The sequence below is a fragment of the Anabrus simplex genome, chromosome 8, assembly GCF_040414725.1.
Source record: "Anabrus simplex isolate iqAnaSimp1 chromosome 8, ASM4041472v1, whole genome shotgun sequence".
Lineage (NCBI taxonomy): Eukaryota > Metazoa > Arthropoda > Insecta > Orthoptera > Tettigoniidae > Anabrus > Anabrus simplex.
Genome location: NC_090272.1, coordinates 121,098,105 through 121,111,014, shown reverse-complemented (window position 1 = coordinate 121,111,014; position 12,910 = coordinate 121,098,105). Strand labels below are relative to the sequence as shown.

The following is a 12,910-nucleotide window of genomic DNA, read 5'->3' as shown; positions in this document are numbered from 1 at the left end:
CAGTAATTTATACCAACTGAACAGACCTAACAGATCACACATAATATTTATGTACTAATTAATACATAGATTTATCTCTTATACAAATAATTCTGAACAGCTTAAAAACCAAATAAACTCAATATCAGCTATATTCTATTAGTTAAGGTTATATGTTGAACTTTAAAAAAAATTTAAAACTACAGTACTCATTTCATTCCACTATTTCCATGGTAAGGAATCTATCAAATATATTACAGATTTTACAGATCTAAATTAGGAAGTATGAACACAAATAAAAATTAATTTAAGTTCAAAACTAGTATTTAATTTTAAAATCTGAAGTTATTGAAAAGTGGCCAGTCCAGAGTATTAAAATGTATGAAAGTGAGCAAGATCCCAATGTGTTAAACAACACAGGTCAGTGTATGCCACACACAAGCAAAAAAGAAAACCTCTAATCATTGTTTATGTGTACTGCACATACTGCTCTGCTAAACAGTCGGAATGAAGTCACTTCAGTCATTCACCAAGTATTCCACATATGAATATGTTGGCATGCTCCTCATCAACTGGGAAACAAGAGAGAATTCATTGCAGGCACTATGGTAAATTTGCATCAGGATATATATCCAGACAGGCGACATCTGACTGCAAAGACTTTCTGCACTTTTGAAAGATGTTTACGAACAACAGGGATACTTAAGAAAATCCCACCTGTCCAAGAGAAGACCATAACACCTGGTGAAAATGAGGAAATTGTTCTGGACACAGCTTGCAATAACCCACACATGAGTAAACCTGAAAATTGCCATTAGCAAGGCTTCCCTTCTATGAATTCTGCATGTGTATAAATATCATCCCTACCATCTACAGTTAAAACAGGAGTTCCAAAGGCACGATCACAAAGATCAAATGAATTTCTGTCAGTGGCTGTTTTGAAATCTGAAAAATGATGCAGATGTTGAAGATCCTGTTCTAGCACAAATGGTACTGTCAATCGCCACAACATGCACTACTGGAGTGCAGACAATCCAGGTGTTAACATATGGTGTAAAATCTTGGATGATCACCTTGTTGGACTGTATTTCTTTGAGGGGTATTTAAGAGATGCATGCTACCTCCACTTTCTATGCCATGAACTCCCTCTTCTTCTGGATAATATGCCACTTGGAGAATATTTAACAAAGTGGTTTCAACAGGGTGGAACTCCACCACATTAGATGTTAGCCATCCATAACCATGTGAACGAGACACATCCAAGAAAATGAGTAGGAAGAGGAGGACTTGTCTCTTGGCCTGCCAGGTCACTGGACTGAATGCGTTATGGCTTTATGTTTGATCTTCTTGCACACATCAGCTACTGATTAATGCATAGTTTAGTATATAATGTATTTTGTTTGATTTCAAATCTTGAAATTCAGGTGTACAATTGATTAGAACTGTCTTGGTCATTCCTTATTTTCACCAGATATTTTCAACAATCTGAAGTCTCCAACACCAATTTTGGGTCTGGCAGACAATGAGAACGCAATGTCTTGTGATTGTCACCCTACTTGTATGGATGTGGAGTACAGTACAGAGATGTCACAGGGAGAATTCTTCAAAAGTGAATATGATCGCACACACTTTTTGTAAGTTTTCTCCATTATTATCATTATATAAGTTTCACCTGAATATGTAATTATATATCTTGGTAAATCCAAAGAAACCAAAGAGTTACAAATAACATAATTGAGGAATGTTTGTGAGAAACAGTATAAGTGCCAAATGTTTTTTTTTTTTTTTCACGAAATGACAAAATATCTTAAATGTTATGCAGTGTTTATTTGCCCTTAATGATGGTTTCATTGGATCATTCATAAATGTATAGAGGAACTAGTACTGTACTGAAAAGGAAAAATTTCAAAATATCAAGCAGGCCTACTGAAAAGGTAAACTTTCAAAACTGGAAAGGGAAACTTTCCAGTGTTTTCAAATTTCATTCCAATTGTTTGTTTAATTCAATTGCCTCACCAACAAATGTTTCTGTAAAACACGTGGTATTTCTGGTCCATGAAAGAAAGCATCGACAGAAGATCTTTCTCCTTTTTGGCACTCATTTGAGGTGATGGATATAATTGAGGAAGATTCTCCAGATGTGCCACATTTTGCATTATATAACCTTTCTTGAAGATTGGACAAGCATTCCATTCCTCAATTTCACTGAAGGTTTTCTTGACCTGAATTTTGTTGGAATTACTCTAATGGAAGAGAGTTGAGTCAGCTGGAGTTTGGATGTTCCAGTATGGATGTACGCATCTGCTAGTGCAACCATATCCAAAAAAAAGAAGTCTTCTCTTTGCATATTAATGATTATGAAGGGGGTTTCTCATCTGGCTGACCTGACCATTTTCTGAACTACTTCAAGAATCAATCAATCAATCAATCAATATCAGTCAATACTGATCTGCATTTAGGGCAGTCGCCCAGGTGGCAGATTCCCTATCTGTTGTTCTCCTAGCCTTTTCCTAAACGATTTCAAAGAAATTGGAAATTTATTGAACGTCTCCCTTGGTAAGTTATTCTAATCCCTAACTCCCCTTCCTTTAAATGATTATTTGCCCCAGTTTGTCCTCTTGAATTCAAACTTTATCTTCATATTGTGATCTTTCCTACTTTTATAAACCATAGGTTTGCACTTCCTTTTACTTTCCTAGCAGCCACTTTCTTCCTGACAGTATTATATTCTGTATTTAGGTCCATCTTGATGTACTAAGCTAATAAACAATGAACTGAAGCACATAAATAAATAGTTTCACAGGTAAACCACAGTACACTAACAATCCGTGTAGATGGCACTTATATCGGTCTTCGTGGAAAGTGTAATGGAGATATTCCAAGTGCCATCTTTGGAAAAGACTTTGAACTAAATGGAAAATGCATGGCACTTGCATCCTTTCCTACAGAATTAGCAGCAGTACATATAACAATTTCAATGGAAAATCTGAAAATGAGGTATCCTGACACTTATACCGTTTCCCACAAACACTCCTCAATTATTACCTATAAGAATATTTAATTCTTGGTATTCTTATTATTTTTGCAGTAAAGAGGTCACCATAACCAATCACTCAATCTTACATGTGTACTTTAAGGGTCTTTCATCCATTCGCTACCGGAGAGACCGAATTTACAATTGGAATGATCTTCTAGGTAAGCTTTGTTTTTTTATGTACTATATTATGCCCTTCTAGCCTACATAAAGATAAAAGGTTTAGACTGATGGTCTCAAGGTCCATAATTGTAGAGATGATAAAAAGTTTTTGGACTTTTTGCCATGTCAAGAAAACAAGGTGAAATTCTTTACGTTTCGCAGAGAACTTTGCTCTGCGTCTTTAGAAGAAAATCTCGACTGTTCACAATGAAGACTTCTCCAATAATGAAGGTTTGAATTTAAGAATGCTTTACTGTTGGTCTGTAGTAAGTGGTACTCTCATTCTTCAGCAGATGGCTCACTGTAAGCTAGCATTCCAAGAGGGAGCCGACGACACCATCTAAGCTCCAATTAAGATGTTTCTTGTTACATCGTATGTGCATTGCAAAGTAACAGCAAGGTTATCAGATGAATGTGGTAGAAGAAATAGAAATAAAAATAATAAAATAAATAAAAATAAATAAAAATAAAATAAATTGCACGAAAGACTCACAGAGCTGAAGAATGGAAAGAAAGTGTGCAGAAAAGACAGAGGATAATGAATGTGATTCAATCGGTGGGGGGGTCATTTGTTCTGAAGATGCGGAGCAAAGTTCTCTGCGAAACGTAAAGAATTTCACCTTGTTTTCTTGACATGGCAAAAAGTCCAAAAACTTTTTATCATCTCTACAATTATGGACCTTGAAACCATCAGTCTAAACCTTTTATCTTTACCTTGTTTTCTTAATAATAATAATAATAATAATAATAATAATAATAATAATAATAATAATAATAATGTTATTGGATTAACGTCCCACTAATTACTTTTACGGTTTTGGGAGATGCCAAGGTGCCGGAATTCAGTCCTGCAGGACTACTTTTACATGCCAGTAAATCTACCAACACGAGGCTGACGTATTTGAGCACCTTCAAATACCACTGGACTGAGACAGGATTGAACTTGCCAAGTTGGGGTCAGAAGGCCAGCGTCTCAACCATCTGAGTCTCTCAGCCCGGCCTATCTTGGTGGAATCCTACATGTTGAGCTTCAGTGGAATAACCTTTCCTAAACCCAAACTGCCTTTTATCAAACGAGTTATTAATTTTGCAAACAGGGAGATGGATTATCCCCATTGTTATTTAATTATGGGCTGGAAAAATGTATGCGTGAATGGAATAACGTATGTCCACCGACTATTAAGATTGGAAGAAATATTCAACTTAATTGTCTCGCATTTGCTGATGATCTAGCATTATTAACAAATAGTATTGAAGAAGCTGAATTTCAAGTAGAGGAATTGGAATGATTAGCAGCAAAGGTTGGATTGAAAATTTCTTTTGAGAAAACAGAAATGATGCTGTCTTTTCAAGTTGACACTTCACATATTATGTTAAATAATACTCAGGAAATAAAAGTTGTAGACAAATTTAAATATATTGGTGAGATTATAACTTGGAATGCTAATGGAAAAGCATCCATAGATAGTAGAACTCAAAAACTGAGAGGAGCACAACAAGTTACCTGGCCGAGCTACAAGAAACAGTCTCTTTCGATTAATGCTGAATTTTAACATTCTTACTTCATTGTTAAGCCAGAAGCAACATATGCAAGTGAAACATTATTTAAACTGAATACCCAATCAACAACAGACAAACTGCAGAAAGTTGATTAAAGAATTCTTCGGACAATTATCAATAAAAAAACACCAGATTGATGGCCAGTGGAGACTTTTCCCAAATTCGGTACTTTACAAGGAAAGTGAATTGATCATTGACACTATGCAAAAATGGAGGATTGCATTCTTTGGACACATATACTGCTTACCAAACACTAGACACCTGAAAGAACTTTTTAATTTATTTTGGAATAGTAAAACAAAAACCACATGGTTTAAAGATAAAAATGGATTTAGATAAACTGAAAATTACTGAAGATCAAATTTAAAATAGAGAAGAGAAACAGATTCTAAATAACAAGTACACAAGACTATCTCTAAAAATATCACAGTGTAAGCAGTTTGTTACATATGAAGAAGTTTTGGGAATGGAAAAAGTTGTTGAGTGTTAAAAGCTGAACTTATTCTTTGAAGACTTTGTTGTATAAGGTTTTCTTTTGGTGCTCCAATGTGGGCGTAAACAGTGTAAATAAATGTAAATAAAAAGACGACTGTCTGGATTAAGGGAAGTCCAGACTAATATGATCTGGATTAATGACATTCTACTGTATTGTATTAATCCCTAACATCCATCTACACGTTTATGTGTTTTCACCACTACACAGAAATATATGAAAATCTACAGAAAAGTAACTAAGCCAATCAAAAGCATAAGCTTAGAAGAGTGCAGTGATGGATTATATACAGCAGAGAGACAGAAAGGGAGAATGTGGCATTTAATAACTCATACCATAAGGTAGTTTATCTACATTAATCTATGTCAATGAGAATAGGTTCAAATTTTACAAATATGAAATATTAATGAGTCAGCTTTTCTTAAATTTCCCATACTGCACTACTGAATCATTGTCCTGGGTTTGGTGACTGTCAAAGTTGGGTAGCTTCACATATTAAGTCTGCTGGTGTCTGTTCTCCCATTTAGAGTCTCATGGTGATAGAGTTAATGTCCGTGATGAAATCCAACATCGATCCACGTAATGCAGCATCAAAATTGAATGAGATTCTATACTCACATCCATCATATAGAGTTGTCTTCACAGTAGGCATTTAATTTCCAGAAAATTCCTAAAACTTGTAAATGGAAATTAACAAAAGTTCTGACTGGCGCTGAACGTTTGTTGTTTTTAAGCAACACCTGCTTTTGTTCAGTGCTCTAATACATCTGTCTTAATTACAAATTCAGCAAGAAGTCAAAGAAGAAGTGGGGATATAAGACTCTCCACTCCAAAATAGTGTTCATGTCACTAGTACATGCTGCTGATCATTTAAAATGGGGTTGTTCTCTTAAAAAGTCACTAAAATTTCAACAATAAATATCTCACAATCTATTAACTATTGCACACACACACATGCAAATATCACTTGTCTTTGAAAGTAATTGCATGGTAATTATAAAAAAAGTACATTGATCACTTCAATTACAGCTGACTATTTTAAAATGAAAATAATCCCTTCTGGAGTCAGCTGTTGAAAGGTGGGAGAGCATTTAGTGCCGTATTTTCAATGAACGCCAGCTCAGTCCCAGCACAAGATGTGACGACCCCCTCCTACTACGTGTTATTTTGTTAAGGAGGAAGCCATACTTCCCAGTATCGATTGAGTTAATGTAATTTAAAAGCTTTTCAGTCTGTCAAACACACAATATTGTGTATATTTTACAACTGTGTTATAGTGTCGTATATTACATTTTGAACTTGGGTGTTCAGCAGACTGAAAAGCTTATAAGTTACATTACTCTCATACTATGATGAAACCTCCTCTGTACGGTGTTCTTGCCATGAAGGTATAGGTGGCATGGCATAATGCTCCCCAGGTCTCCTCCACGTTTCTCTTCCATCTGCAGAGCCTAGGTTGAATCTGGATTCATCAGTGAAAAGGACATTGCTCCTGTGTCCAGTTCTGATGTTCTTGAGCAAACTGAAGGTGAGCTAACCGATGCTAGCATCTCAACTAACTGGGGGCCAGTAGTAGGTCTTCTTGAAGACACATCTGCCTTCCCTAGTCTTCTTCTCAATGTCCACTCACTAATATTGATGTTGTGCACTTCCTCTTCTAACTTGTACTGCTGTAACTTGGCAATCTCTATAACACCTCTAGAGTTAAAAGGCAGTCATCTCTGTTAGGTGTAGACCTCAGATGAACTGATGCAGGCCATCTATGAAAGGTGTTTTACTTTGATAATGCCTTACAGCTCGGTGCACACTGTTGGGTGATATTCCCAATACATTTGCAACATAATGGAAGCTGCATCCATCAACAAGTGCTGCAGCATCTTCTGGACTCAAGTCATCTAGAAAGCAAGGAATGGATATTTTGTGAAATATGTACAAAGACGATCAGATATGAGCTCAACAACAATAAAAATAGGGACATTGAAATAATATGAAGCTCCTTCATCACAATTGGCACTGACAGGAAGAACATATCCAACAGTTGTACAGTTGTATCAAGGTAAAGATGTAGATAATTTGGTTCTGGAACAAGAAGAGGCTCTTGATGCTGATGAAATGGGAGACCCAATTTTGAGGTCAGAGTTTGACAGAGCTGTGAGCGAGCTAAATAGGAACAAGGCACCTGGAATTGATGACATTCCCTCTGAATTACTGACTGCCTTAGGAATGTGTAAGATGCATGAGACAGGAGAAGTGCCGTCCGATTTTTGGCAGAATGCTGTTATACCTATTCCCAAAAAAGCCGGTGCTGACAAGTGTGAAAATTACCGCACCATTAGTTTAGTGTCTCATGCCTGCAAAATTTTAACATGTATTATTTACAGAAGAATGGAAAGACAAGTTGAAACTGAGTTGGGAGAAGATCAATTTGGCTTCACAAGAAATGTAGGAACACGTGAAGCAATCCTAACTTTACATCTGATCTTAGAGGATCGAATTAAGAAGGACAAGCCCACATATATGGCGTTCATAGATCTAGAAAAGTCATTCAATAATGTTGATTGGACCAAGCTATTTAAGATTCTGAAGGTGATTGGGATCAGATACCAAGAACGAAGAATTATCTACAATCTGTATAAAAATCAGTCTGCAGTGATAGGAATTGAGGGCTTTGAAAAAGAAGCAACAATCCAGAAAGAAGTGCAGCAAGGCTGCAGTTTGTCCCCCCTCCTTTTTAATGTTTACATAGAACAGGCAGTAAAGGAAATCAAAGAGGAATTTGAAAAGGGAATCACAGTCCAAGGAAAGGAAATCAAAACCTTGAGATTTGCCAATGATATTGTCATTTTATCGACGGCAGAAGATCTCGAGAAATTGCTAAATGGTATGGACGAAGTCTTGGGTAAGGAGTACAAGATGAAAATAAGTAAGTCCAAAAGAAAAGTAATGGAGTGCAGTCGAACAAAGGCAGGTGATGCAAGAAATATTAGATTAGGAAATGAAGTCTTAAAGGAAGTAGATGAATATTGTTACTTGGGTAGTAAAATAACTAATGATGGTACAAGTAAGGAGGACATAAAATGCAGACTAGCATAAGCAAGGAAGAGCTGTCTTAAGAAAAAATTTTGCTCACTTCAAACATTGATATAGGAATTAGAAAGATGTTTCTGAAGACTTTCATCTGGAACGCGGCATTATATGGAAGTGAAATGTGGATTTTAACTAGCTCAGAAAGAAAAAAGTAGAAGCTTTTGAAATGTGGTGTTACAGGAGAATGCTGAGGGTGAGATGGATAGATTGAATCACGAATGAAGAGATACTGAATCGAATTGGTGAGAAGAGATCGATTTGGCTAAATTGAACTATTGAACTTCATCTTTGCATCAGTTTTTAGGCCCATACTTTGTTTCTGTTAGTCTGGCTAAATTTGACAAGAAGAAATAGAATGATAGGACACATTTTAAGACACCCAGGACTTGTTCATTTGGTTTTTGAAGCAAGTGTAGTAGGCAGTAAGAATGGTAGGGATAGACCAAGGTATGAATATGACAAGCAGATTAGAGCAGATGTAGAATGCAATAATTACGTAGAAATGAAAAGGTTAGCACAGGATAGGGTGTCATGGAGAGCTGCCTCAAACCAGTCTATGGACTGATGACTCAAACAACATTATTATTATTATTATTATTATTATTATTATTATTATTATTATTTGCCACACATTTTCTGTTGAGGCAAACCTCCACAGGTTCATTCCAGTCAGTTTCACATAGTAAAGGTTCAGTTCTATTCTTCTTCTTCCACATTCAGCAATAGTTTGCCTCAGCTACATCTTACTAGGTCGAGATCTCGACATACAAGACCAAAAACAATCAGCACTTTATAGCCAACAAACCAATGATAAGAGTTCCTTGAATGTTGTTGGTAGTTCACCAACTCACCAACAGAAGGCGCATGCTGTACTATGTGTGACTTGACATCACAAAGTTAGTATCAAGCAGATACTTATACTGAATTACATTAAGGCAAGAGTGAATCTCCAATAAAGTTGAACTTTAAAAAAATTAAGTAAAAGAACATTGATACTCATTTCAAGGCCACTAGGGCAATGCATGAAACACATCAATTAGATATTATCTCTACACGTTTTGTTGTATTGGTATGTCCACATGTTGTAGGTAAGCAGGAAAATTACTCTATGTTTTGGAGGTTGTAGTTTCCAATGTGTAGTACATTCTGACTGCTCTGCTGCTGGTGTGCTTCCGCTCTATTGAACCTCATCTTTGCATCAGTTTTTAGGCCCTTCTTTGTTTCTGTTAGTCTGGCTTCTATGGCCAGCATTGAGGCCTTCTGTTTGGTGATCCTGAGTTCACTTCCCAGCCAAGTCAAGGATTTTAATCATGTGTGGTTAATTTCTGTGGGTAGAGGTCTGAGTGTTTGTCCCAAAACAACTTTTTTCATAGACACATAACACACCACACTATTCTACACTAGCAAACACCACAGAAACATATAATAGTGAATATATCACTTAATGTAGGGTCGGTGTCAGGAAGAGCGTTCAGCTGTAATTTTATTTTTTTTATTTTTTTTGCTAGTTGCTTTACATTGCACCAACACAGATAGGTCTTATGGCGAAAATGCGACAGGGAAGGGCTAGGAGTGGGAAGGAAGCGGCCGTGGCCTTAATTAAGGTACAGCCCCAGCATTTGCCTGGTGTGAAAACGGGAAACCACGGAAAACCATCTTCAGGGCTGCCGACAGTGGGGTTCGAACCTACTATCTCCCGAATACTGGATACTGGCCGCACTTAAGCGACTGCAGCTATCGAGCTCGGTCAGCTGTAAATCAGGGCCATGCCCACATGTATGACACAGTTCACCCGTAACCCCACAATCAAGTGAGAAAAGCTGCTGCTGCTATTGGCTTTACATCACACCGACACAGATAGGTCATATGGCAACGATGGGACAGGAAAGGGCTAGGACTGGGAAGGAAGCGGCCGTGGCCTTAATTAAGGTACAGCCCCAGGATTTTCCTGGTGTGAAAATGGGAAACCATGGAAAACCATCTTCAGGGCTGCTGACAGTGGGATTTGAACCCACTGTCTCCCGAATACTGGATACTGGCATGTGAGAAAAGCATCAGAAGAAGACAAAGTAGTAGTCTTTTTCTGTTTTTAATTTATTTGCTAATACCTTTAGCCCACTTAGTTCTTCAGCAATTATTATTACTATCTCATCAACAAAAGCAATGTTTGACTTTCTAATTTGCTGGAATGTTTCTTTCAGTGCTATGTTAAATACACTCATGTTCATTAAAAAATAGAATACCTTGAAAGACTAGAGATAGGAAGTTCATACTCACAGGACATGTTTATTAGTATGTGTTTTTGGTGGTTGACATTGGGTTACGGCGTCGTACCCATCGTTTCACCATATCCCACACATTTTTGAATGGCAACAAGTCTGGTGATCGGGCAGGCCAGGTCGACAGTCTGACATCCTGTGACAACAAGAAGCAAGTGTTCTTGCAGCAATATGTGGCCGTGCATTGTCTTGCTGAGGTATGGCACCTGGGGTGTCGTGCAGAAAGGGTATGGCTACGGGTCGCAGGATGTCGTCCACGTTAGTCAAACTGGTCACAGTGCCCTGGACACGCGCCAACTGTGATTTGTGGTTGTACCCAATAGCAGCCCACACCATAAGGGCTTGAGTTGGCACTGTATGTCTTATGTGAATGCAGTCAACGTGATGCCTCTCCCTCTGTCTGCGGCGAACCAAAATGCGGCATCATTTTCAAACAAACAGAATCTGGATTCGTCCAAAAACACTATCTGCTGCAATTCCTGTCCCCAGTAACGTCATTCCATACACCATTGCAGTCTAGCATGTTTATGCACATTAGTTAAAGGTAGGCAGAGAAGTGGACGACGTGCCAGTAACCCAGACCATAATAAATAGCGACAGACTGTCACTCCTGATAGTGTACGATGTGTCACACTGTTCCACTGTTGCACCAGAGCTGAGGAGGATGCAGATCAGTCCTGCAATGCCATTCGGATGAGGTGTCGATCTTCTCGGGAGGTGGTCTGGGTGGTGCGATCAGACCCATCTAGTCATGTTCTATGGCCTTCTGTTAACCATTCTGCACACACCTGTTGCACTGCCGACACACTTTGTCCCACACGAGCAGCAATTTCCCGGATGGATGCATCATGTTCTCTCATGCCAATAATGCGTCCTCTTTCAAACTCACTCATTTGATGGTACGGTTCTCGCATATGTCTACAAGGCATCCTGCATGTCTGCTCAAGCCACACTGATCCATTACCTTCAGTTTATAGTGACAACAAAAGCCGCAGGCACATTTTACCAGTCGGTGGTGGTGCGCCGATATATTGATGTGGACCTTGAACCTGAGGGCCGATATTGTTCAAATGCTAATCATTTCTTCAGTACATACTTTTTGTTTTGCTATTTGCTTTATGTCGCATCGACACAGATAGGTCTTATGGCGACGATGGGATAATAAAGGCCTAGGAGTGGGAAGGAAGCGGCCACGGCCTTAATTAAGGTACAGCCTGGTGCAAAAATGGGAAACCACGGAAAATGATCTTCAGGGCTGCCGACAGTGAGGTTCGAACCCACTATCTCCCGGATGCAAACCCACAGCTGCGCGACCATTCCGCACGGCCAGCTCGCCCGATGAGAACATACTAATGCACATGTCCTGTGAATATGACCTTCCTATATCTAGTCTTTCAACGTGTTCTGTTTTTTATGAACATGAGTGTAGCAGTGGCAACAGATAATCACCTCGTCTTCACCTGTTTTTACTGAAAAACCTGAAAAGAAACATTCAATAAGGCAGAGAAAGTTTTGAGGGTATCTGAACCCACTGGATCCCTTCTAAATAAGTCCTTGCGCAAACACATACAGGGGTACATTTAATCAACTCATAAACCTACTGCCCATTTCAGAAAAAGTAGGTAAAAATAGACTTTTTATCTAAGGCATGAGACAAAACCAGTATTCTAATCTCTGAAAACTGTGATGATAAAGTTCTCTCCTGTGAATGTATAAAAAGAAGAGGTCTGAAGATGACTTTTTGTGATTCCATTGTTACAGCTTCTTTTGGTGGTATTGTGGGTTTGTGCCTGGGATGTAGCCTCCTCAGCCTCCTAGAGCTTATCTACTTCTTCACTCTGAGGCCTGCTTGTAATAAACTACAATCTAAATCACAAGAAGCTTCCAACAAGACACAACAGCATGATGAAGTATCAATACCAAACAAGACATCATTTCCTGTGTACTATCCATATAGGATCAAAGTAACTCCTGCACCCAGAAACTGGCTGTTATAACCCATGTATTCATAAGAAATAATACAAACCTTGAGATTTTAAAAATAACTCTTCATTACCTTCATAAGCAGTGATGTAAAGTCAAGACTAGTTCTATATGGAAAAGAATTTGGGCACATTAAATCATGTACGGTAGAACTTATTTAGTTCTTCTGGGTTGAACCATGTTGTTTTCTGTACAGTTTGCCGATGTTTCAAATACATTGCAGTAAGCCAAGGTCAGGAACTACTCTCATAGTGTGATTGCTGTCTGGGAGACTGATTACCTCGGATCAAGTAGGGATATTTCAGTTGCCTTGACAAAGAATAGTGCAACATA

General features: G+C 38.1%; 1 protein-coding gene across 1 annotated transcript in view; it reads left to right on the top strand.

The window, feature by feature from the left end:
* Positions 1-12,591, top strand: part of LOC136879333 (sodium channel protein Nach-like) — a 105,270-nt gene extending 92,679 nt beyond the window's left edge. The window contains exons 9-11 of the mRNA XM_068229071.1: positions 1,451-1,613; positions 3,068-3,174; positions 12,356-12,591. Of these exons, the coding sequence (XP_068085172.1) occupies positions 1,451-1,613; positions 3,068-3,174; positions 12,356-12,591 (506 nt within the window). The remainder of the gene's footprint in view (positions 1-1,450; positions 1,614-3,067; positions 3,175-12,355) is intronic.
* Positions 12,592-12,910: the final 319 nt, after the last annotated feature.